This window comes from Gymnoscopelus microlampas, assembly GCF_963454915.1.
Source record: "Gymnoscopelus microlampas genome assembly, chromosome: 21".
NCBI lineage: Eukaryota > Metazoa > Chordata > Actinopteri > Myctophiformes > Myctophidae > Gymnoscopelus > Gymnoscopelus microlampas.
In genome coordinates, this window is record NC_139958.1 from 43,877,976 (window position 1) to 43,904,144 (window position 26,169).

The following is a 26,169-nucleotide window of genomic DNA, read 5'->3' on the forward strand; positions in this document are numbered from 1 at the left end:
TAAAATAGAACCTTAATGGATACTCTTTCCTGATTGGCTGAAATTGGCAACCCACATGAAAATAAACATTTAGTTTATTAAAGAGCAGGAGAGATGTATTTTTTATTGCATTCAAATATGTATTATCAATGAATGGATTAACCACATAAACCCTATTTTGTACAGAAATAGTTTCAATAACTGATCCATTTTAACTATCTTTGAAAGCTTTTGAATGTTCACTTCACCTATATAATAATATGCCTAAATCAGTTCAATTAACTGTTAAAGCCCTGGTCCTAATTGATGTACAGAAAGAAGCTGGGAAGCTGTAACCTCAACAAACACTTAATTTAATTATATTGTTGTTGTCGGGTAGAAACAAAAAGAGTCATGTCTAGTTCCAAGGAAGCACACCTGTTAGTAGCCAACCACTGATTGGGGTCAATTGGCCCAAACAACTCCTTTGTCTGTGGACAAGGGTTTGAATTTGTCACAGAGCGACACTGGACAAAGGACATTGATCATACCATAATATTTGCACATTTGAATGACGTGTACACTGTCTGTTTATTGGCAATTTATGTTTTTCTGTCTGGACATCCTCTAGTGGCGGGCCTCAGGTATGCGCCTAGAATGCCTCTGTGTATAGACGAATCCACAGACGCGCTGCCTGGAGCTGCCTGTAGGCGGCCATTGCTGCGGTCTCGCGTCCGCGGAGCGTTGACACCGCAGCAATGGCTGCGCGCAGGGCAGCGCTCCGTGGATTCGTGTATAGATATGGCCCTGTGTGCAGTGGTGGAAAAAGTACTCAAATGTTTTACATAAGTAAATACTGGAATGTAGAAGTACTCTGTTAAGTAAAAGTCCAGAATAAAAAAAAATCTTGAGTAAAAGTACAAAAGTATTGCTATAAAAATGTACTTAAAGTACCAAAAGTAAAAGTACTAAAATGTTTGAAAATAGCCGATCTACAAGCTCACAACGCGTCGCATCGTGGCCTCAACATTGTACTTAAGTACAGTACTTGAGTAAATGAACTTAGTTACTTTACACCACTGCCTGTGTGCGATGTCATAATCAGAATCATCTCTATTGTCACATCACTGTAAAACAGTGGGTGGAATTTGTTTTTGTGCAAGCTCCATCGTTTTGATTGTTTCCAGAAAGAGAAAGAACGAAAGACAATTTAGAAAGAAGTTGCATGAGCATGGTAGCTGGTATATACTGTTCATGACATAGACATAGGCTCTATGCACAGCAGCCATATTATCACTTCCTTCACAGGTGTTACCAATGATACTAATGAAGGCTCTGTTCCATTTAGTGTAGCACAGTAGTGGTTCTCAGATTTTTCAATTTCCACAACCCCCATAACTCTGAGAGTGTACAAATGGAACCAAATGGACCCGTTACACACCTGTATGGGGCCATTTGGAAACCCCTTAAGGAACCATGAGGGTCCCTGGACCCACATTTTAGACCCACTGGTGTAGCAGAGTGTTTCCAGTGAGCCAACATGCACAAGATCAACACCCTGACTCTGTTTGACCAGAATGGAACAGAGCCTTCATTAGTATCATTGTTAACACCTGTGAATTTCTTCACAATATGGCTGGTGTGAATAGAGCTTATTAGTGTTGAAGAGCATCAGTGTGTTATGCACGAGTATCGGCAAGTGTCAAGTTCAACCACATAGTCTATAAAAGGTTGCTTTACTGGTAAAATCCACAGTTTAGGTCCATGAGGACAGTGTAAGTTCAAGGTCATGCAGCCTGATGACAGGCGGCAGTCATGCCTTGTTCAACAGTCTGATGGTAGCCGGGTACGACTGTTCATTCGTGCCCATGGAGGTTAAGATAGTTCTGCCACTAGCAAATTAATAAAGATATAATGGTCCAGAGGCAGAGAATAAATGCACTGCTTGTGTCTCCAGGCGTTCTCAAGAATATTCTCATGTGTTGCAACAACAACAAAAGAGAGGCCAATTTCATATTGTTCTTTATTTCGTCACCAACTTCTCTTTAATCATACATTCTTTACCTTTAACATGTTGCTTTATGTGTAACAGATCCGGTTTCTTTCTCCCTGTCAATAACAGTGCTTTATTCACAGCCAGAAATCAATCTTGTAATTTTAAAAACAAACGCACATCCCACCTATCCACCCCATTGCAGAAACACACACACACACACGCACACACACACGCACACGCACACGCACACGCACGCACACACACACACATAGATCAAGTAGTTGATTTGCTTTGTTTCATTAATTATTTGTCTTCAATAAAAAAAGAAATGTTTGGTAGTTTTTTTTATTTCACATTTAAAAATAGCATGCATGTTTGCATCCCCAAATACAAAAAAATATATAATGTAGGCTACAAAAATAAACCAACTGAGCCAACAGGGCTTAATAATACTTAGCAAATAACAACACCTCAGAACTTCTGAATGCTTCTAAACAGCAAAGTAGCAATGTGGATGGACATTAGGCTACATGTCACATTAAAGCTGAGATAACAGCTAGCCTACTAAACAAATGGACAATTTTATATAAATGCTGGTGATACATTGAACTATGCTCATCCAATTGGAGTTAATTGTAAGAAAGTTGTTATTTTGACTTAAAGGTTAGATGAAGTAGTTTGGGAGAAATACTGTGCCTTTGCATAACAGAGGGGGAGTAGCGGCTCATGAGCATTGAAATGATTGGAAGGTCTCATTTGTAAAATTGTAATTGTAAATTGTTCTCTGGCCCAACTCTCAACTATAAGTACTTAAATACTCTATTGGGACCACACGCACGCACGCACGCACGCACGCACGCACGCACGCACGCACGCACACACACACACACACACACACACACACACACACACACACACACACACACACACACACACACACACACACACACACACACACACACACAGAGAATGACCTAAAAAGAACAAAAACAGCAAACCAATACAATAACACAACCACTGGTTACTTTGCATGAAAATACACCTGAATGACCCATACAGCTGAAAAAAATAATAATAATTTTGTAACCAAAGTTATTGTGTTGCGAAGCAAGGATCCGCATGCCTTTCGGCCTGCCCTATTGCAAAGCACTGTCATCTGGACCAGTGCTCATTTTTACAGCAAATTGTGATGCAGTTTTAGTCATCTGAATGTTTTAGTTTTAGTCTATAGTTTTAGTCGACTAAATCTACAGTTGATTTAGTCGACTAAAATGTATTTTGGTCATGATGCCTGATTTACCCTTACTGTAGCTGTGTGCTGAAAATAGCCGATCTACAAGCTTGTAGACCGGCTATTTTCGTAGACTGACTTGTCTTAGTTCAAGCTGAATCTCCTCTCCACTAGTTCCCTCGAAGTTTTTAAGTCTAGTTTTTATTTGTTGACGAAATTCTCAGTTATATTTATTACATTTTTGCCCGTGAAAAAAAGATAGTCAACAAACTATCTGTCGGCTTTTAAAAGCCGACGGCCAACAACATTAACCGATTCAATCCAGGGAACGCAGCATCTGTGTCATTTGAAGATTCCTTTGGCTATTTAAAAATAGCAGATCTACAAGCGCATAGCGCGGCACCGATGGGCCACACTATGCTATGGGCTTGTATATCTGCTATTTTTGAAAAATCTTGAAACTTTTTGCTAATCTTGGAATATATATGTTTTAAAGCGAACATTTGTATAAAAAAAAAAAAGCAAAGAAGCAAAGATTTGAGTTACAAATGTTCGCTTTAAAAAATACATATATTCAAAGATTTAAAAATTCACGATTAAAAAAAGATAGCATCTACAAGCTCATAGCGTGGCAACTCGGTGCTGCGCAATGAGCTTGTATATCTGCTATTTTTGAATAGCCAAATAAATCTAGAAATGACATCAATGTGTTCAGGGATTGAATGGGTTAACACCGATCTGTACCAGTAGCAGTAAGAGATCATAGTAGAGATAAGTAGCAAACTGAAGCAGTGAGGCCTCCTTTCAGTTGAACAGAGCGACAGAGACCACTGGCGCTACCAGGAGCAATACGAGGCTAACAGCAGCGCTTGTAGCGCCGTTGCACAAGTCACCCTCACAGCAGCTCCTTTGAGCTGACATGCCTGGAGTCTGCATGTGAGTGTCATTATCCGATGTACACAGGCTCTTGGTGATGCAGCCCTTCATGATCATCTCGTCGCCTCCGACTCGCACTGTGAACAGAAATAAGACATGTTAGAATAAGAATAGAAGAATAGGCTTTTATTTGTCATTGCACACAAATGCATACACAATTGCACACAACGACATTTCTAGGGAGCTCCCCTATACCCGTAGCACACACACAACATACAACAATACAACACAGAGTATAAAGTGCATGGTGATATTTTAAAGTGCATGATGAATGAATAGAGAAACAGAAACCAATAATATATTATCACAGTCCGGTTAAAGTGCATATGAGGGGGACAGTCAATGTTCATTTAGCAGTCTGACTGCGTACGGAAAAAAGCTGTTTTTGAATCTTGAAGTGCTAGCACTGATGGACTGGTATCTCCTCCCTGAGGGGAGGAGATGAAAGAGATGATGTGCAGGGTGTGATTGGTCTGTGATAATGCGCTGGGAGAGGCGGAGGCAACGGGAGGTGAAGACGGAGGTGATAGATGGTAGAGGGGACCCGATGATCCTACTCGCTGCCTTCACCACCCTCTGTAGGGCCTCCTGCTCTGCCTTTGTGCAGCAGGAGAACCACACAGCCACACAATAGGTCAGTACACTCTCTACTGCACAGTGATAAAAGTTAACAAGGAGGTTTTGTGGTAAGTCAGCCTGTTTCAGCTTCCTTAAGAAGTATAAGCGTTGTTGTGCTTTGCCAATCACAGGAGTGGTGTTGGTGCTCCAGGACAGGGTCTCACTCACACTGAGACCCAGAAACTTGAACTCCGAAACCCTCTCCACTGCCTCGTTGTTAATAAGCAGAGGTGTGTGGTCAGGCCTTGACTTCCTAAAGTCCACTATGATCTCTCTTGTTTTCTTTATATTTAACTCCAGATTGTTTCTGTCACACCAGGCTGTGAGGTCCTTCACTTCACTCCTGTAAGCAGACTCATTGCCATTTGTTATGAGCCCCACAACAGTGGTATCATCTGCAAACTTTATGATGTAATTTGAGGGGAAGGAAGGAGAACAGTCATGTGTTAGCAGGGTGTATAATAATGGGCTTAGCACACAACCCTGCGGAGCACCAGTGCTGAGAGACAGGGTGGACGAGGTGTAATTGCCCAGTCTGACGGCTTGTGTACGATTTGTGAGGAAATCCAGTACCCAGTTGCACAGTATGTTGCACAGACCCAGAGATTGGAGTTTGCTGATGAGTTGCCGAGGTAAAATTGTGTATAAGGCGGAACTGTAATCGGCGAAGAGCATTCGTACGTAGGTGTTTTTCCCCTCTAGATGGGCCAGGGCAGTATGAAGCACAATGGCTATGGCATCTTCAGTCGATCTGTTCCACCTGTAGGCAAACTGGTATTGGTCAAAAGAGTCCGGTATGATAGATGTGATGTGTTTCATAACAAGTCTCTCAAAGCATTTAGCAGGGAGGGGAGTGAGTGCCACGGGTCTGTAGTCATTCAGGCACGTGACTGACAACTGACTGCTTGGGTACTGGTATTATCGTAGATGACTTAAAACAGGCTGGTACATGTGATAGTTGTAGAGAGAGATTAAATATATCTCTAAAAATGTCCGTCAGCTGATCCGCACACTCCTTCATGATGCGGCCCACCACTCCATCAGGTCCTGCTGCCTTCCGAGGGTTGGTGTTCCGGAGGCAGCACCTGACTTCATGGTGGTTCAGGACGGGAGCTGTCCCGCTGGGGGGGAGGGGCTGCACGACTTGGTCCACATTTGCCCTGTCGAACCGGGCGTAGAACTGGTTCAGCTCTTCAGTCAGAGCAACAGAGCTGTTTGTGGGAGATGTTGTCCCCTTATAGTCCGTAATGGCTCTGATCCCCTCCCACACTTGGCGGGGGTTGGTGGAGTTGTAGAAGTGGGTCTCAATGCGCTGCTTGTACTTGAGCTTAGCAGCTTTGATGCTTAGATGCTCCAAGTCTAGGCAACAATAATGTCATGCTCTTCTGAGTTGAAGAACTAAGACATATTTGGGTGAACAGGAGAGGCTGTGGACTGAAACCATAGACCATGGGTCTTCGACAGGGGGTCCGGGACACCTAGGAGTTATTACAGGGAGGGGCGCCAAATGTTTGTATGTAGCCTATATAACATATTTTTGCCCTTACATGAACCACTTTAACCCTATACTATTATAGCATCCCTATTCTGTGGGGAACTTTAGCCGAAAATAGGCGATCTACAAGCTCGTTGTAGAGCTTGTAGATCAGCTACTTTCGGCAAATCGGTTTGATGTACATGGAAAAAAGAGCCGACCAAGTACAGAGCCAAAGGTAAAGTATTGAGGGTTTAAATGGTTAAATCAATGATAGAAAATTCATTCATGATTCATTCTATTGTGAATCCAACATATTAATAGAAAATATGATGTGTAAACAAATACTGACAACGCTGATGATGTGCTGTCAAACAAGTCTATGAAAAAGCTTAATCTGCAATGCAGTTTTATACAATATAGTGGTGGGTCCCTGCTTCATCTCTCTAAGCTAACGGGGCCCTTGGCCTGGAAAACGTTGAAGACACCTGGCATAGACGTATTACCTCTTGAGACGCAACGGTCCTGATCACCGGTACATGGTAGAATGTCGGAGGCAGAGCAGTCGTTGTTTTTGCAAGCGAAGCACGTCTTACCATTGGGAGAAGGGCTGGTGGCAGGAGCTGTAAGTTTTACATTTTGGAAAATTGTTGATTGATTTCTTGAACCTTTGAACCTCATGTACAACAAAATAACATGCACATATTCAAAAGATACCACAAGCCGCGCTTCGAGCTAGGACATCTGCTATTTTAGAACATTTTTGAAAAATCTTGAAAGTGAAACATTTTCACATGGGGGGAGGGGGGGGGGGGTCCGCGACCAAATACATTTTGGGGTCCTTGGCACGAAAAAGTTTGAGAACTACTGATTTAGAAGGTATTTGTAGAATCGGCCTCAGGTTTTAATGGGTTAAACCACAAGTTTATTACAGTTGGCCTATTCACAAATGAAAGTTTTGCAAACTCCTCTTAGAGGAAAAGTCGGTCTTCACAATGTCTTATTTGAGCGTTTTGATCCTAAGACCATCATTCTCTCTAAGCTATTGGCTTAGGGATGTGACAAAAAATGAAAAGATCCATAAGTCATTTTGGGGGTGAACTATAACATTAAGGCTCTGTTCCATTTAGTGTAGCACAGTGGTTCTCAAACTTTTTAATTTCAAGGACCCCCATAACTCTGAGAGTGTACAAATGGAACCAAATGGACCCTTACGGATACAGTTGGTTCCATTTGTACACTCCAGCAAGGGGCCATTTAGAACCCCCTCAAGGAACCATGAGGCCCAATGTCTTTCCAATATGTCTTGGACAGGGAGGCCATGATATCTTTAGACTCTCACAAAGGTCACAACTGTTTTCACTTGGTGTTTTGTTTTCCTGTGGAACTTATTCATTCATGCATTCATAATAAATTGAGGAAATAATTGACATAAACTTTAGTGCAGCCAAACTTTAGTGCAGCCTGTCATGAATTTGAGAGAGGGTTTATTTTAGAATTAATTTGACACTCAGAATGCAGCAACATTATTCCATTTGGTAAACAGATAAGCTGTCAGATCTGAAATGTTCAGCTTTTCTCCTCCATCAAAATAGACACATTTGGCACAGATAGACCCATCAGACCGGTACAATAAATGTAGATGGGCTGATCAATGTGGAAGTACCCTTTTAAAATAAAGTCTCTTTATTCTTTATTAAGTAAGCCTTGCCAAGGAGCCCTTCTGCAGTGTGATGCAGATTGATAAAAGTACACCCCCTTGACTTGACACTAGCACAGTATGTCATAGTATGTCCAATCCAACCCTTGATGCTGAGTGCCAAGCAGGGAGGCATTGGGTCCCATTTTTATAGTCTTTTGTATGACCCGACCGGGGAATCGAACCCAGTGGTGGAAAAAGTAGTCAAATGTTTTACTTTAGTAAAAGTATCAATACTGCAATGTAGAAGTACTCTGTTACAAGTAAAAGACTGGAATAAAAAATGTACTTAAGTAAAAGTACACAAGTATTGTTATCAAAATGTACTTTAAGTACCAAAAGTAAAAGTATTAAATGTTTGAAAATAGCAGATCTACAAGCTCACAACGCGTAGCATCGCGACGCATTGTGAGCTTGTAGATCTGCTATTTTCAAATAGCTTATAGGTATAAAATAGGGCTGAAGTGGTTAATGTATGTTTTATAATGTAATAATGTATATCTGCAAATCATCTTGTAACTAAAGTTTCCAAATAATTGTAGTGAACCTCTGAGATGTAGTGGAGTAGAAGTAAAAGTATTGGAAATTGGAAATACTCAAGTAAAGTACAAATACCTCAAAAATTGTACTGAAAGGAATAGTTTACCAAAAAAATTACTTATTTTCTATCAATTACACACCCCATGAAGCATTGAATTCACAGAGAGTTTTTTGTTTTTGACGCATTCCTAAGCCAATAATTTGATGACCGGGTGTATTTCCGGTAGGAGACACAAAGAGACTCCTTTGTGTCTCCTACCGGATACAATAGCGTCTGTCCGCAATCAAATTATTGGCTCAGGAATGTGACAAAAACAAAACAATCTCTGTGAATTCAATGCTTCATGGGGTGTGTAATTGATAGAAAATAAGTATTTTTTTGGGGTGAACTACTCCTTTAAGTACAGTACTTGAGTACATGTACTTAGTTACTTTCCAACACTGATCAAAGCCCCGCCCTCCCAAATGTATTTATTGATGTATTAGTTAATTAGGTATATTATAATAGATTTGAAGAAGATGGATTGAAGAAGCTATTTTATTAGCAGTATGCTAAGTTGATAGTCTTTGACACATTTATTTTCTGCTTTGATCGTGATGCTATATATTAAAGGGACTACACCAAGAATTTAAAAAATAATAATAATATTTAACATATTGTTTATGTCCCTCAAACGTTTTTCAAAAGGTTTGAGCCTAAATCAATCCTCAGATATACTCATTCCAACTAACTTCTCTCTGGCTTATAAAGCACTTTCACCTGCAATACCACATTGTCCTGTTTGGCACGGGGCGCTATTGAGCCAGTTTGTATGCATGTTATATCCTGGTTCTGTGTGGAAAAAGTAAAAAAAAAGAAAAAAAGATATATATATATTTTTTTTTGGAACTGAAAAACGGGAGGAATTGTTCCCCCTGCCTATAGGCAGGGGGAACAATTCCCCCTGCCTATAGGCAGGGGGGCCAAATCAGTTTGGCCTGTTTTTAGACCAATTTACAGAAAGACCCAGATTTGCTGTGAAAGCCTGAGTGTTCAAACTGGGGTATTTTTGAGGATAGAAGAGAGGTAGGGGAGACACACAAAAAAGAAGAAAAAGTTAAAATTCATGCCCTTTAAAACACAATGTTTTAGGTTTGACATCAAGTGTTAAAAATAAAAGGTGCCTACATCTAAAACAATCCCAGACTGTGGTGGTCTATCCCATTCATACCAGTACAGTGGCTCTTGTGTTTATCAAACATTATATTAGAACAGTGGTTCTCAAAGTGGGGTCTGGGGACCCCCAGGGGTCCTTCAGGGGGTCTCCAGCCAAATGAGTTAATATAGCATCACCATCAGTTTAACCACTTCAATCCTATTTTATACTCTGGTTATTCAAAAATAGCCAATCTTTTCAAGGAGTTAGTTTTTTGTCCCTGACAAACTATACAGCAGTGGTTCTCAAACTTTTTCATGCCAAGGACCCCAAATTGATATATATATATTTGAACACGGACCCACATTCAGGAACTCCCAGAAGAGAAGATTTGTGTTACCATAGACCATGGTACTTTAAGTATTTTTAAAAGCATGTACTGTAAAACATAATGCCATGAGATCTACTTAAAGAGGCACTATGTAACTTTTTTTTTAAATGAATAAAATATAATTAGTCCAATCTCTACGGTAGAGTATGTTCATACAATTTTACACAGCTTGGTTGAATGCTTGATTCTGATTGGTCAATCATCAGTCATTATTTATTGATAATGAGAGCTTCTTGAGAGCTTTTTGAAAACATTTGAAGAGTCATATTTTTACGGACTCATATTTGTTTATTAAGTAGCCGCGTAATAAGCTCGATAATGTATGGGGAGGTGGTCATTATTGAAATGTAAAGCCCTTCAGGATAATCACCCTGTCGGGCTTTAAATTTCAATATTGACCACCTCCCCATACATTATCCCTTACATAACTTATACAATTGGGCGGTTATATTTTGTCTCCCTGCTCCTCTATTGAGACATTTAGATCGTGTCAAAGGTCATGTCTCACCTAGACAGGATCTGACATGAACTTTGACCAGATGTGTTAGTATAGACAAATCCACAGCAGTGCTGCCTGCTCTCTTGAGAGCAGAGGATGGGGTCACAAAGAACCACATGCCTTGCAAACAACACCTGCCTCTCTGCAACCACCATCTGTGCAGGCATGGATGCCGATTTATGTTGGGTGCTAGGTATGGTACTCAACAACAAGTCACACACACATCAACCAAGCTTTAACCCCTTAATCAGAAATATCAGTTGGAAACATTGTAGGCCTACTCGCAATAAAATACTTTTTTGAAGTGAAGACAGTGTGCGCAATCACCATTCTTTCCTGTCTCATGCACTGGCTGCCTGCTCCTAAGCACCTGTCCCAGGTTTGCGAAAGGTCATATTTCAAGTCATACAAAAGTCCTTATACCATAACTGGCATAATGACTGCAGATTTCAGAGAGATAGTTTGAACGACAGAAATCTGTTCACAATAACACACGGTATCAGAGCGGGTACATCATGCATCCTGTGCACGTTACAAAGCATCACACAATAGTCATCCGACCGACACATTTCCTGTGGGTGCTCGGCTTTCTCCTTGGGTGCTCGGGCTCCCCGGCACCCATACGGTTGGCGCCAGTGTCTGCAGGTCTCTGCACAAACATACACTGAAGAGAGAGAATGTTCTGTTTTCTATGTCAACTGTATGCATGCATGCAGAATGAGCATGTAAGGTATTGTGTCATATCACCAGATGTTACTTATAATCTGGTGAAAACATATGTGTAATCATGGTAATCAAAACGCCCTTCATGACAGTTACTCTATGCATTTAATGTTTTTATTAATTGTTTTGAACAGATGGCCTCAGTTTAAAGTTAGCTCCATGTCTCTTTGAAGCTGAATATTATTGTATCACAGTTCATGGCCCTGGATCTGAGAATTTGTACCAAATAGATTTTCTTTATCACCAAAGTACTTTAAGAACTGGAATATAATAGTGATCTGAGTGGAGCAACAATTTGAGGCACAATATTCCTATTTTAACTCCTATCTGACGTTTCCTACCTTCTGTGTACATAGGTGTAAATGTACAATGTCGCTCTATGTCTCCTATATGCATACATGTTATGTGTTTTATACATGTTATGTGTTTTTGTTCTTTGATGTAATTGCTTTGCTTTTACCTGTGCAGCACTTTGCAGCACAAATCCACAGCAGTGCTGCTTGTGGTCACAAAGAACCACATGCCTTTCAAACAACACCTGCCTCTCTGCAACCACCATCTCTGCAGGCATGGATGCCGATTTATGTTGGGTGGGTAGGGTACTCAACAACAAGTCACACACACATCAACCAAGCTTTAACCCCTTAATCCGAAATACCTTATGAATATCAGTTGGAAACAATGTAGGTCTACTCCCAATAAAATACTTTTTTGCTGTAAGTGAAGACAGTGTGCGCAGTACCCAACTGCTTTTACCTGTGCAGCACTTTGCAGCACTTTGGTCAACTAAGGTTGTGTGAAAATGTGATCTATAAATAAAGTTTGATTGATTGATTGATTGATTGATAAGCTAGTAACTCCCATCATGATTACTGACATCTACTAGGCAGATGACATTGCCCGAGTCTCGAGACACAGCAGAGTAAGGGAACTACTACTGGCAGTAGAAATGGAGTGCAGGAAGATCTGCCACAAGCTTTATGCCAAGAAAACAAAAGTATCTGTATTTAACACAGAGGACATCATTGCCACTGCTGACGGGACAGTGCTCGAGGTAGTCGAGGACTTCAAAGGACTTTTACTTTTACTTGTACTTTAAGTATTTTTAAAAGCATGCACTTTTGAATACTTAAGTATTTTTAAAAGCATGTACTTTTGAATACTTAAGTATATTTAAAAGCAATTACTTTTTTACTCTTAAGTAACATTTTGACTGAGCTACTTTTACTTGTAGTGGAGTAAATTTGACTAGGGGTATCTTGTACTCTTACTCAAGTACTGGGGTTGAGTACTTTGTCCACCTCTGTGAATAACACACAAAAACTCACAACACCATAAAATACATATTTTTTAACTGTAATTTTCTCTTCTGGGAGTCCCTGGCACAGAATATTTTCAGACCAAATACGTATCAGTTTGGGGGTCTTTGACATAAAAATGTTTGAGAACCACTGGATTAGAAAACAGTACAGATCAGATGCTATAGGCTACTTACGTGTGGGGTACTGGACGTTACAGAGGGCAGTGGAGCAGCACTCGGTGCGTAAAAGTATCCTGGTGATTCCAACGTTCAATGAGCCACTAACACCACACTTACCAGATGCCATGCACAGCTTCATTTTAATATCCACGTTCGTACCGCCTGAAAACAAAACAAGATATTAGCCTCAGCCAAAATAATGTCTTAATCCAGGGGTCTTCATCAACAGGGGGCTCCGGTACCCCTAAAACACAAGGTAGTAACTCTAGGTCCCTAGGTTACAGCTTTTTGACACTTCCGGGGCGCTGCTCAGCTGCAAACCGTGTCCATGTCGAATCCGCTCAAGATTGTTTGTTAAGTGTGTTTATATTTTGTGTCTGACTTTGTCATCGCATGTCAGGATGACTAAATGGGAACGAAAATGAACTGTCAGTGGTTTATACTGATTTTGGTGGGGATCGGTGCCCTTTGGGGAGCACAGTTTTCAGCTGTCACACAAACAACAACTAACCTGAACGCCGACTACGGCAGGGGAATGAGCCTCTCCTACAGCCGGGAATTCCTATTGGAGCTATCAACCCAAGAGGACAGAAACCAACACCGTTTACCACCGATGATTTTGGACAACATCCCACCCGAGCTGAGACGGCCAGCCAAGCGTAGGAAGCGGGGAAAGAGAGGAAGGATTCGTAACCGACTTCGGCGAAGACACACAAGACCGCCGCTCCCTGCTATCATCCTCAGTAACCTGCGCTCCCTGAACAACAAGGTGGACGAGGTCCGAGCCTATGCGAGGTACTGTCACGAATTCCGTGAGGCATCTTTATTATGCTTCACGGAGAGCTGGCTCAAACCTGATGCGCCCGACTCCCTGTTTGAGATCAATGGATTTACTCTCGTGCGAGCTAACAGAGACACTATCGTCGCGTATGTAAATGACCTCTGGTGTCGACAGTTTACTGTAAGAGAAACGATCTGCAATAAGAATGTGGAGATCCTTTGCGTAAGTCTGAGACCCTTTTATTTACCTAGGGAATTTGGAAGCATCCTGTTGTGCGTGGTGTATGTGCCGCCCAGTGCTAATGCTGCGCAAGCGGCTGCAACCATCGCGGACTGTGTCCATAATCAGCAGCAGAGATATCCTGGTGCACCTGCTATTGTTCTGGGGGATCTGAATCACTGTTACTTGGACAGCACTCTGCCTGGTTTTAACCAGTTTGTAAAAAGTCCCACCAGGAAAGACAAGATCCTTGACAAATGCTATGTGAACGTTAAAACGGCATATGAATCCAAAATTAGACCCCCCCATAGCCAACTCTGACCACAACGTGGTGTACCTGATCCCTACCTATAAAACAAAACTTAAAGCTAGCAAGCCAGAGGAGAGGAAAATAAGGAAATGGTCACTTGAAAGCAGGGAGAAGCTGGGAGCCTGCTTTGACTGTACAGACTGGGACACATTCCACAGCAGGTCCGTAGATGAAACCACCACTGTAACCAGTGACTACATCAACTTCTGTGTGCAGATGGCTATTCCTATGAAGAAAATTAAGATCTATCCCAATAACAAACTGTATGTGATCAGAAACATTAAAAACAAGATTAACGACAGGAAAGCTGCGTTTAAGAACAAGGACTTGGCCAAACTTAAAAGTTTGGACAAGAACCTAAAGAAGAAAATCAGGGAGGCGAAACAGGCTCATAGGAAGCGTCTAGAGGATTCATTTCAAGCAAATAACCCTAAAAGACTCTGGGACACTATGAAAAGTATGACCGGTATGTCTCCTTCCAATAAGCCAATTGTGACGGACAACGAACTGGTGTTTGCAAATGATTTAAACAGCTTTTTCTCTCGCTTTGAGTCTGCAAACGATGGACTAGATAAAGGTGTAGATTTAATTGATGCGTTGGTGCCCTCTAGTGGAGATAGAATCACTGTCAGTGAGGAGGAAATCAGGCGCATATTTCAGCGTTTACATGCAAAAAAAGCCCCTGCTCCCGACCTAATAAGCCCCCTTATTTTGAAGGATTTTGCCACAGAATTGGCCCCTGTCTGGCAGCCTATTTTTCAGCACATTGTTGACAATCCACATACCATACCACAGGCTTGGTTGACTGCTCACATAAAACCACTGCCAAAAAAGCCAAACCCTAAAGAACACAATGATTATAGACCAATAGCACTCACATCTGTTATCATGAAAGCTCTGGAAAAAAATATGGTTCATCATCTCAACAGCAACAATGCCATTATTTAACTCTCAGGATCCATTTCAATTCGCTTACAAGCAGGGTCGTAGTACAGGGGTGCATTTCTCCTTTCCGACATGTCGCCTTTCCGACGTTGACGAACCCTATACCTAACCCTAACCCTAACCCTAACCGCACGCGGAAGCCACTAGTCGGAGTGGTGAGATGTCGGAATGGAGAGTGAACACCGTAGTACAGAGGATGCAGTTGTCACACTGGTTCACCTCTTCTCCAAACTTCTTGACAAACCAAAATCCTATGCTTGAGGACTTTTCCTAGATTTTTCTTCTGCTTTCAACACAATACAGCCAGACTTGCTCCTCACTAAAATGGTTCAGTTACACATTAATCCTTTTGTTATTCAGTTTTATCTTAAGTTCCTCACTGACAGAATTCAGTATGTAAACGTAAACAAGACACTCTCCTCTCCCATCAGGACAAGAGTTGGTGCACCCCAAGGTTGCATTAGCTCACCTGTACTGTTTACTCTTTACACGGCAGACTGTAACACCTGCGAGTCAAATCAGTTTCTTCTGAAATATTCAGATGATTCTACGCTAATAGCTCTGATGACTGATAGTGATGACCCGAAACAGTACCAGTGTAGCGTTGACCGGCTTGTGAAATGGTGTGACAAAAATAATCTGATTATCAACACTAAGAAAACTGAGGAAATTATATTTGGTCCTGCTCCCGGTGATAAGACACCACCGGTGACAATCCATGGTTCAGCTATTGAACAAGTACCATCTTACAAATATCGGGAGGCATGCTTTAATCCGACAGACCTTTTCTCCGACTATGTGGCATCCGCGTGCGGTTAGGGTTAGGGTGCGGGTTTGGTTCGGGTTTACTATTGGAAACGTCGGAGCGCTGCGCTGTCGGAGGAATGCGCTGTCGGACTAACGTACTGCCCCCACAAATATCTGGGGGTGATGATAGATGCCACCTTATCATGGTCATCTCATATTGATTATATTTGTAAGAGGATACAGCAGCGTATGTGTGACAAGGGTGAAATGAGGGGTTCTTAAAACTTTTGTAATTTGTTTTTATTGGTGCTTAATGTGTATAATTGCCTCATTTAACCCCACCATCTTATTATTTTTGTACCAATTATTATTACGCACTGTATTGTTTATAATTGTTTTCCCCATGATCCCCTGGTCACATGTATTGAGAGACATTGAGCGGCAGTCACGCGGTCACGCCCAAGGCCACGGTCATGGCCAATGTCCCCAGACAGACTGTCACCACGGACAAATGAAAGAAGAGGGAGGTGTGGTTTGGCAGGTACAAAAGCGGAGGCGGGACCGTTTGAAAGAGAGAACAGAGCACCCAAGTGACAGAGGCGTCAGTGAGGAGAAGGACAGCAGAGGGGAAGGTTGTGCCGAGACACGGAGTAGAGGAGTGCATAGATGAAGTAGACATACCAGCCACCTAGGAGTTTGGAAGCCGAGGTGTGCCTACATTCAAAGGAGAAACCAAGAGGAGAAAGCGATCGAACCGAAGGGGAGGAAGAGGCGAGTGAGACCAGACCATATGAGAGACGAGTGAGACCAGACCATATAAGGAGCGCTGAGACTGGAAAGTGGCGATAACGTTGCATACGCAACCAACTCAGCGCCAGGTGTAAAAACCTGGCTGGCGAGTGAGTATTCGAACAAGCAACGTTGAATCCCTGTATAACCACTGCCTGAGACAACGCAAATGTATCGTGTAAATGCACAGTGAACTGGTCTAGATCTCTATAATTGCAGGCGGAGAGAAAGAAGAGAGAAGACGAAGACGACTGGCCTCAAACCCTTTCCCATCTTACCCCCATATATGGACATGCAGCATTACCCCTGAACAAACCGTGTTGAGTATCTTGAAGCACTTTATTGGCACAGCACTTTACTTGAAAAGTATTTGTTGCACAGAAACCCCCCATGCTAAGGAACCCTTGTGATTAAGCCCCGCGTAATTTGCACAACTTTATAATTTATTTTATAGTTGTTGTGTAGATTAATTGTGTTTTGTATGTTTATATAGGTTTTATTAGTATAGTGTTTATTTGATTGTTTTTAAGGCACAGAAGCCAATGTATTAGGGACCCAATAAATATGACTTACCTTTTTTGATACACTGTATTCGTGTCCAGTTTCTTAAAGGGATATTCTCATGCCAGTGTTGTATTCTCAAAACCAAAAGTATTGAAACTTACCAGTTAACCTCGAACCTGTGAAAGCCTGAAGAAGAAGTTAAAGTGTATTCAAAGGGGACTTCCCTCTATAACAAAAGTGGCGTAGTCGACAAACAATTAGTTCAGATAGGACTCACAGTAATTACGCACCCAGCACTTTATTGTGCATTTATATTTTATTGTTGTGAGTTTTATTCTGGATTATTTATTAAAGGAGAAGAGTGCAATAGTACAAACAAATTGCAAGTCAAATGTGATACAATTTCGGCCCTGTTCACATATTTGGCGTTGGCGGCAGGACTGGTTGAGAACAAACACATGAGAATACCCTTAAGAGAAACTGTACTGTTTTGTTGTTTTTGTTGCTTTTTGTTTTTTGCTTTACGGATTCAGAATGATGATGATGGCGGTGTATCCCGGTGCCCCATGGTTACCCACCTTTGGTGGAACAGAAGGCGAGAGTAAATATAGGGAATGGAAAGACCAGATTAGAGGATTATTAAGTACCCAGGAACTACCAGAAATCAGGAAAGTTGCTATTATAATTAAAACGCTAACCAACGAAGCTAAACGGCAGATTAGTGTGGTTGAGGAGGGCGAACGCGACACAGTGGCAAAAGTTTTTAAATACTTAGATGCTTTATATAAAGAAACTGTCTCTGTCGCAGAAATGCGCTCACTATTCTATCGGTGCGCACAGCGCGCAGGAGAGAATGTACAAACTTACACCCTGAGACTTAGAGAGCTGTTTTGTGGGCTGCGGCAGCACGACCCAAGCACCGCTCCCTCCGAAGCCATTCTTCGTGATCAGTTTGTTATGGGTTTAGCTGAGGGCCCCCTGGGCCAAGCCTTAAAAATATATGCTCGACGACACCCAGATGAAGATTTTGCTGCTTTACGCGAAGAAGCCTACCTGTTGGCTGCTGAACATGGAACTACTGAAATAACGTGCCACGCTGTTAATCCTATTTCTGTCCCCTACCCTTCTCAGGACCCTGCTTGGAGAGAAAAATTAAAACAGGAAATCATGGACGACGTAAAAACTCAAATGCAAGGATTCACGCAGGAACTCATGAAGGAAATCAGACCGCTCCTCCGCACTGGCACCAATGACGCACGAGCGCGCACTCCACCGCCACCTGAGCGACGGTATACGGCCTCTCAGCGCTACGAATGGGATGAAGGAGGTAGGCCGATATGTAGCCAGTGTAGACAGGCGGGTCATATAGCGAGATTCTGTAGATCCGACCGAAGTCAGTTAAACTAGTACGCCCTGTCGCCGAGGTCCGGGGGGCAGAGGTGCAACGTTCACAAAAAAAGTTAAGGGCCAATGAAGTGTTTGTGGGGGAATGTCCGACAATTGGGATAACAATGGGGGGAGTCCAAATGAGGGGTTTATTAGATACGGGGTCTCAAGTCACATTGATGCAGCAGAGTTTGTTTAACGAAAAGTTCTCGCAAGATAAAATGGAAAATGGGCCTCTGGTGTTTAGCCTACGGGCAGCAAACGGCCTTGATCTACCCTATTCTGGCTATGCCATATTCGATTTAGAATTAGAAGGACTGAAAATACCGGGAAGAGGAATCGTAATTGTAAAAGATGAACATTGTATTGAGCCGCTGATCATTGGGATGAACGTAGTCCACGCAGTGTGGCATGCATTATTTAAACTCTCTGGGAGGTCTGTGTTTCCATGCCAACAGGAGAGGACACCATGGAAAAAAGCATTCGCCGCCTGTAGGAGAGTGGAGGCAGTGACCCACGAAGACGGAGCATTGGGCTATGTGTGGCCTGTCGGCCGACGGAGAATCCGAGTCCCCGCCCGCAGTGAGTTAGTAGTATGGGGCCGTGCCTGGAAAGGTCCAAATGGAGCCGAATACGAGGCCCTGATGGAGGCCATGCCGGAAGGAACTGATCTGGGAGTGGCCCGAGCGTTGGTCACCGTGCGTAATGGCCGAGTCCCCGTGCGCATCTGCAACCCCCACGCGTATAGCGTGACCGTGGGCAGACATCAAAAGTTAGGGAAGCTATATCCAGTGGAGGAGGCCGACGTCCGTGGACGACGAGACCTGAACCTGTCCCTAGGAACCGACGGAGCCGTGGAAGTGTCCCTGGTGAGCATCGAAGACGAGGGACCCGTGAAGACCTTACCTGAGGAGATGGAGGCGTTGACCCGGCGAGATGACCTACCTGACCAGCAGAGAGAAGAGCTGCATGCGATGATGTGTAAATGGAAGAAGGTGTTTGCAGTCCATAATGAAGATTTTGGGCAGACGGACGTGGTGCAACACCAAATACCAACTGGAGACGCGGCACCCATCCGCGAGAGGCACCGACCGCTGCCGCCCTCCATGTATAGAGAAATGAAGACCTTATTGAGTGACATGCTGGACAAGGGAGTGATAAAAGAGAGTTGCAGTCCCTGGGCAGCGCCCATTGTCCTGGTGAAGAAGAAAGATGGCAGCTGGCGTTTCTGTGTCGACTACCGTAAACTGAATGCCGTGACGCACAAAGATGCCTTCCCTTTACCTCGGATTGAAGAGACTTTAACAAGCCTGACCAAGGCTCAGTGGTTCTCCACACTCGACCTGGCCAGCGGTTATTGGCAGGTGGGTATGGACCCTCGGGATCGAGAAAAGACAGCGTTTACCACCCCTTTAGGACTGTTCGAGTTCCAACGTATGCCGTTCGGTTTATGTAACGCCCCCGCGACCTTCCAAAGATTAATGCAGCGATGCTTGAGTGGCCAGGTGACAGAGTCATTATTAGTGTACCTCGATGACATTATTGTATATTCACCTGACTTTTCCTCTCACATGCAGCACCTTGACCAGGTTTTCGAGCGGCTGTGGAGACACGGATTGAAACTGCGCCTCGATAAATGCAAGCTTCTCCAACCGGAGGTAAAGTTCTTGGGCCACGTTGTAGACAAAGAGGGAGTGCGCCCGGACCCTGAAAAGTTGGCTGCGGTAAGAGACTGGAACCCACCCTCGACTGTCCGCGAGGTCCGCGCTTTTCTAGGTCTGGCTGGTTATTATCGCCGCTTCGTGTCCTCATTTGCTGCCATAGCTAGGCCGTTAAATAGTTTGTTGATCGGAGTCCCGAATGATGTGAAGTCCCATCAGTGTAAAATAGAGTGGTCCCCTGAATGCCAAAACTCGTTTGATGCTCTTAAAACTGCCCTTACGCAGGCTCCAATACTGGCTTATGCAGATTATGATCGACCGTTTGTAGTGTATACTGATGCGAGTGGCCGCGGGCTCGGCGCCGTTCTGGCACAGGTCCAAGATGGCCAGGAGCGAGTAATCGCCTACGCCAGCCGAAGTCTACACCCTACCGAACAAAATGATGCAAATTATAGCTCCTTTAAATTAGAACTCTTGGCACTTAAATGGGCAGTGACCGAAAAATTTAAAGATTACTTAACTGGCGCTCATTTTACGATTTATACAGATAACAATCCTGTTGCGCATCTTCAAACAGCTCGACTAGGCGCGGTGGAACAGCGCTGGGCAGCCCAGCTAGCATCATTCACCTATGATATAAAGTACCGACCTGGAAAAAGCAATGCGAACGCAGATGCCCTGTCTAGGTTCCCTGTTCAACCTGTAGGAGTGGCCGTAGTGGAGTTGGCACCGGTGGAGAGAGAGGACGGGTGGGCTGGAGCTGAGTGGCGGGGAACACAGGATCGAGATCCGGACATCCAGATGGTGAAGAGTTGCGTAGAGCGGAGGAAACTGCCTACCCTTATGGAGAAGAGGAGTTGGTCACGGGAAGCCAGGCAAATGTTACGACAGTGGGACCGGTTGCGCATCAGAGACAATGTGTTGTATAGGCAAGTGATTGATCAGCATACACAAGAATGTTACTTACAGCTTGTTTGTCCAGGGGCGCGACGAGAGGAGGTGTGGAAAGGACTCCATGAGGCCTCGGCACACGCCGGAGTGGACCGGACTTTGGCGCAGCTTCGGCGCCGGTTCTACTGGCCGGGCATGGAGGGGGCGGTGCGACAGTTCCAGCGAGGTTGTGTTGCCTGCAGCCTACTGAAAGACAGGATAGAGCCCAGGGCCCCCTTACAGCCATTCGAAGTATCGTATCCTATGGAGGTAGTGGCTATTGATTTTCTCACATTAGGTAGGCCGAATGACGCATGGCAGAATATTCTTGTAGCAACCGATTTATTCACCAGGTACAGTTGGGCTATTCCAACGCGTGACCAAACTGCGCCCACGACTGTCCGTGCGCTTTGGACACATATTATTCAGCCATTCGGTTGCCCGGCTCGTTTCCATTCGGACCGAGGCCCGAATTTTGAATCCGAATTAATGCAGCAATTGTGTCATACATACGGTATTACTAAGAGTCGCACCACCCCTTACCACCCAGCTGGTAATGGGGGGGTGGAGAGGTTTAATCAAACACTGTTAAACATGTTGCGCTCTCTAGATACTGATCGCCAAGGCAGATGGAATGAACACTTACCTGAGTTAGTACACGCTTATAACAATACTGAACATGGTGCGACAGGTTATGCGCCTGCGTACTTAATGTTTGGTCGCCACCTGAGGCGTCCGGTAGATGTAGCATTAGGAGTACCGTTGTCACAAAATCGAATGGGAGTGGGAGATTGGGTGCAAGATCACCAGAAACGAATGGCCACAGCGTATAGGACAGCCGAGAAAAAAATGGTGCATATAGCAGGACAGCGTAAACAGGTCTATGACCGCCGAGCCGGTATGCCACCATTGTTACCTGGAGAGAGGGTGTGGGTACGAAACCGGAACCGACAGGGACAAGGTAAACTGGGCCCATGGTGGGACCCAGAACCTTTTGTGGTATTGGAGAGGGTGGGGGATGCGGGCCTAGTATACAGGATCCGACCTGAAAAAGGAGGGCGAGATAGAACGATCCATAGGAATGCATTAAAAGTGTGTATAGCCCCCAGGTCACCGATGGAGAGCCCCGAACCTGCCCCAGTAGCCGAACCGGTGGGACCAATATGGCCGCCTTATGTAGGGTTTTTCCCCGGTCCTAGGGAACCTGAAGGTCCGCGGCGCTCTGGAAGAGCGAACCAAGGACAGCCACCTGAGAGGTACGGGCATGACGTTTAGAACCAGTTGCCAGGGACTGCCAACGAAAAAGTAGGGGGGAATGTGACAAGGGTGAAATGAGGGGTTCTTAAAACTTTTGTAATTTGTTTTTATTGGTGCTTAATGTGTATAATTGCCTCATTTAACCCCACCATCTTATTATTTTTGTACCAATTATTATTACGCACTGTATTGTTTATAATTGTTTTCCCCATGATCCCCTGGTCACATGTATTGAGAGACATTGAGCGGCAGTCACGCGGTCACGCCCAAGGCCACGGTCATGGCCAATGTCCCCAGACAGACTGTCACCACGGACAAATGAAAGAAGAGGGAGGTGTGGTTTGGCAGGTACAAAAGCGGAGGCGGGACCGTTTGAAAGAGAGAACAGAGCACCCAAGTGACAGAGGCGTCAGTGAGGAGAAGGACAGCAGAGGGGAAGGTTGTGCCGAGACACGGAGTAGAGGAGTGCATAGATGAAGTAGACATACCAGCCACCTAGGAGTTTGGAAGCCGAGGTGTGCCTACATTCAAAGGAGAAACCAAGAGGAGAAAGCGATCGAACCGAAGGGGAGGAAGAGGCGAGTGAGACCAGACCATATGAGAGACGAGTGAGACCAGACCATATAAGGAGCGCTGAGACTGGAAAGTGGCGATAACGTTGCATACGCAACCAACTCAGCGCCAGGTGTAAAAACCTGGCTGGCGAGTGAGTATTCGAACAAGCAACGTTGAATCCCTGTATAACCACTGCCTGAGACAACGCAAATGTATCGTGTAAATGCACAGTGAACTGGTCTAGATCTCTATAATTGCAGGCGGAGAGAAAGAAGAGAGAAGACGAAGACGACTGGCCTCAAACCCTTTCCCATCTTACCCCCATATATGGACATGCAGCATTACCCCTGAACAAACCGTGTTGAGTATCTTGAAGCACTTTATTGGCACAGCACTTTACTTGAAAAGTATTTGTTGCACAGAAACCCCCCATGCTAAGGAACCCTTGTGATTAAGCCCCGCGTAATTTGCACAACTTTATAATTTATTTTATAGTTGTTGTGTAGATTAATTGTGTTTTGTATGTTTATATAGGTTTTATTAGTATAGTGTTTATTTGATTGTTTTTAAGGCACAGAAGCCAATGTATTAGGGACCCAATAAATATGACTTACCTTTTTTGATACACTGTATTCGTGTCCAGTTTCTTAAAGGGATATTCTCATGCCAGTGTTGTATTCTCAAAACCAAAAGTATTGAAACTTACCAGTTAACCTCGAACCTGTGAAAGCCTGAAGAAGAAGTTAAAGTGTATTCAAAGGGGACTTCCCTCTATAACAAAAGTGGCGTAGTCGACAAACAATTAGTTCAGATAGGACTCACAGTAATTACGCACCCAGCACTTTATTGTGCATCTATATTTTATTGTTGTGAGTTTTATTCTGGATTATTTATTAAAGGAGAAGAGTGCAATAGTACAAACAAATTGCAAGTCAAATGTGATACAATTTCGGCCCTGTTCACATATGTACTCCCTACGCCGACTCAGATCGTTTGGTGCTAGCAGTCAGATCTTGTCTCTTTTCTATACGTCTGTTGTTCAAACTGTGATGTTGTATTGTAGCACGGCCTGGTTTAACAGCCTATCAATGGTATATAAGAACAAACTGTATAGCCAAATTAAGATCTGCACAAAAATTGTTGGTAGGCCAGTTGAGGTTGTGTCACGTTCCTTTAAAGAAGCCCAGATCAATAGCATGCTTAGATTGGCGAAGGGCATCTCCTCTGACCCCTTACATGTTTTAAATTATGAATATCAACTGATGCCCTCCATGAGGCGGTTTAGAGTCCCAAAATATAACAAAAACAGGCTAAAGAACTCTTTTGTACACCAGTCTGTTTTGCTTTTAAACCAAAATCGGTAAACCAGGAGGATTTGTTCTACTATTCTTGTTTTCTGTCTGCTTCTGTGATGTGTGTCCTGTAATGTACCTTGTGTAATGTATTGTGTATGTCCTGTCTGTATCTTGAACGGTGACGTCATGGACAGCAAATTTCAGTGAAAGCTGACAATAAAGTTGTATCGTATCGTATCGTATCGTAGGTCAAAGCAGCAGGTCATTTAGGAATACATTTTCCAACAAAACTACACACCAGCTGTGGTTAGCAGGACATAAGCATACATAAGTTAGAGTTCTCTAAATGAAATACACACAACTCACTTTAGATATTCAGAATTCCTTAAAGGACAACTTAGTTTTTGTTTACAACCAAGGTTTATGTTTTAGCTTGTAATTAAAGTAAATCAAAGATGATTGTATATATTTTTTTCATTTACCGCTTTCTATAGTTTTAGCAATTTTCGCGATTTTTTACAGTGGGCAGGGGCATTCGGGCAGGTGGCTAAATATGTATTTTTTTTACACAATAAACCTGGCGATTTCTTTGTTATTATTTACAGTAGCTCTTCTAGCCCCCAATAACTCACATCTGGCCATTAAAGACCACAGGACTTTTTTAATTGTGTAAAAAAAAAAAAAAAAAAAGTCCCGTGGTCTTTGAGGGCAGATGAAAAAAAGTGCAAAAAAATACATATTAGCCACCTGCCCGAATGTCCCCGCCCACTGTAAAAAAAAAGATCGCAAAAATTGCTAAAACTGTAGAAAGCAGTACATTTTTTAAAATGAACACTCATCTTTTATTTACTTTAATTACAAGCTAAAACATAAACCTTGGTTGTAAAAAAAACAAAGTTGAAGCATACTAGAAAGTGGCAGAGCTTTCTTTGCCTCACAAGAATGAAATAGAGAGATTAATACCCGCGTCACATACCCACATACTCTCGGACTGTTGTCGCGCCGCATTGCTTGAATGCAGGACAGTCTTGCTGGGTTTCAGTGGACGTTCCATTGGGTCCCTCTGGATGGCTGCTCACGTAACATTTCAAGGCAGCGGCTACAACATGGTAAAGACAACAGAGGTGGAAAGTAACTAAGTAGGTAAGTACATGTACTCAAGTACTGTACTTAAATTAGCTACAACTAGTTACTCTGCAGATATAAATTAGCCTATGATATCATAAAACATACATTAACCACTTTAGCCCTATTTTATACATACGGTAGGCTATTTGAAAATATATTTTCAACATTTTAGTACTTTTACTTTTTGTACTTTAAGTATATTTTGATGCCAACACTTTTGTACTTTTACTCAAGTAACATTTTGAACACAGGCCTTTAACTTGTAACAGAGAATTTCTACATTGTGGTATAATTGCTACTGTGTAGTGAGAGCACGGTTTTCTAAACATTTATATAAATACTTATATTGTGCTGCGAAGGCTGTTTGAGGAGTTGTAGAACAAAATGTGGGTGAGATAAATAATAAACACATAAATAAATATAGATCTAAAGACTTACCTCTTGGGAAAAGCAGAACCCCAAAGATCAGTATGCGTAGACACATTTTGTTGTTCAAACAAAAATGTGGGCAACGATACAGCTTTTAATAGGTCTGCGAAGGGGGTGTGGTATCTGTGTGTGTGTGTGTGTGTGTGTGTGTGTGTGTGTGTGTGTGTGTGTGTGTGTGTGTGTGTGTGGGAGGGGGATGAACTATGCATAATTTTCTATGTCTTTCAATTTCTTAACTTTCATTTTGTTGAAAGTTGAAACCGTGCAACCCAGAACCCACAACAGAACCCACAACTTATATTTTCACAGTCACTGAGATAACTGTATACCATCAACTGTGCAACCTGCGTCATCTAGCCTGGAAGTATCTGCCACTAGCAAAGAAATACTGTACTGTTCTGGTGGTTCATATTGCAGATCATAAATGTGCTGCTTTGTTCTCGTTTGTGTATCGTCTGGTTTTATTTTTATTTCGTTTTGACCATTTCAATTTTAGTTTTAATTAGATTTTAAAGTGGGTTTGTGTTGTGAATATTATACAATGCTCTGTCC

At 43.0% G+C, this 26,169-nt stretch overlaps 1 protein-coding gene across 1 annotated transcript; it reads right to left on the bottom strand.

Moving 5' to 3' along the window:
• Positions 1-3,857: 3,857 nt before the first annotated feature.
• On the bottom strand, positions 3,858-25,751 carry LOC311038447 (uncharacterized protein). The gene is made up of 5 exons (XM_084047977.1): positions 25,627-25,751; positions 25,037-25,159; positions 12,697-12,843; positions 6,720-6,836; positions 3,858-4,198 (listed from the first exon to the last, which is right to left on the bottom strand). The coding sequence occupies exons 1-5, from the start codon at positions 25,670-25,672 to the stop codon at positions 3,990-3,992; spliced, it is 642 nt and encodes a 213-aa protein (XP_083904103.1). The 5' UTR covers positions 25,673-25,751; the 3' UTR covers positions 3,858-3,989.
• Positions 25,752-26,169: the final 418 nt, after the last annotated feature.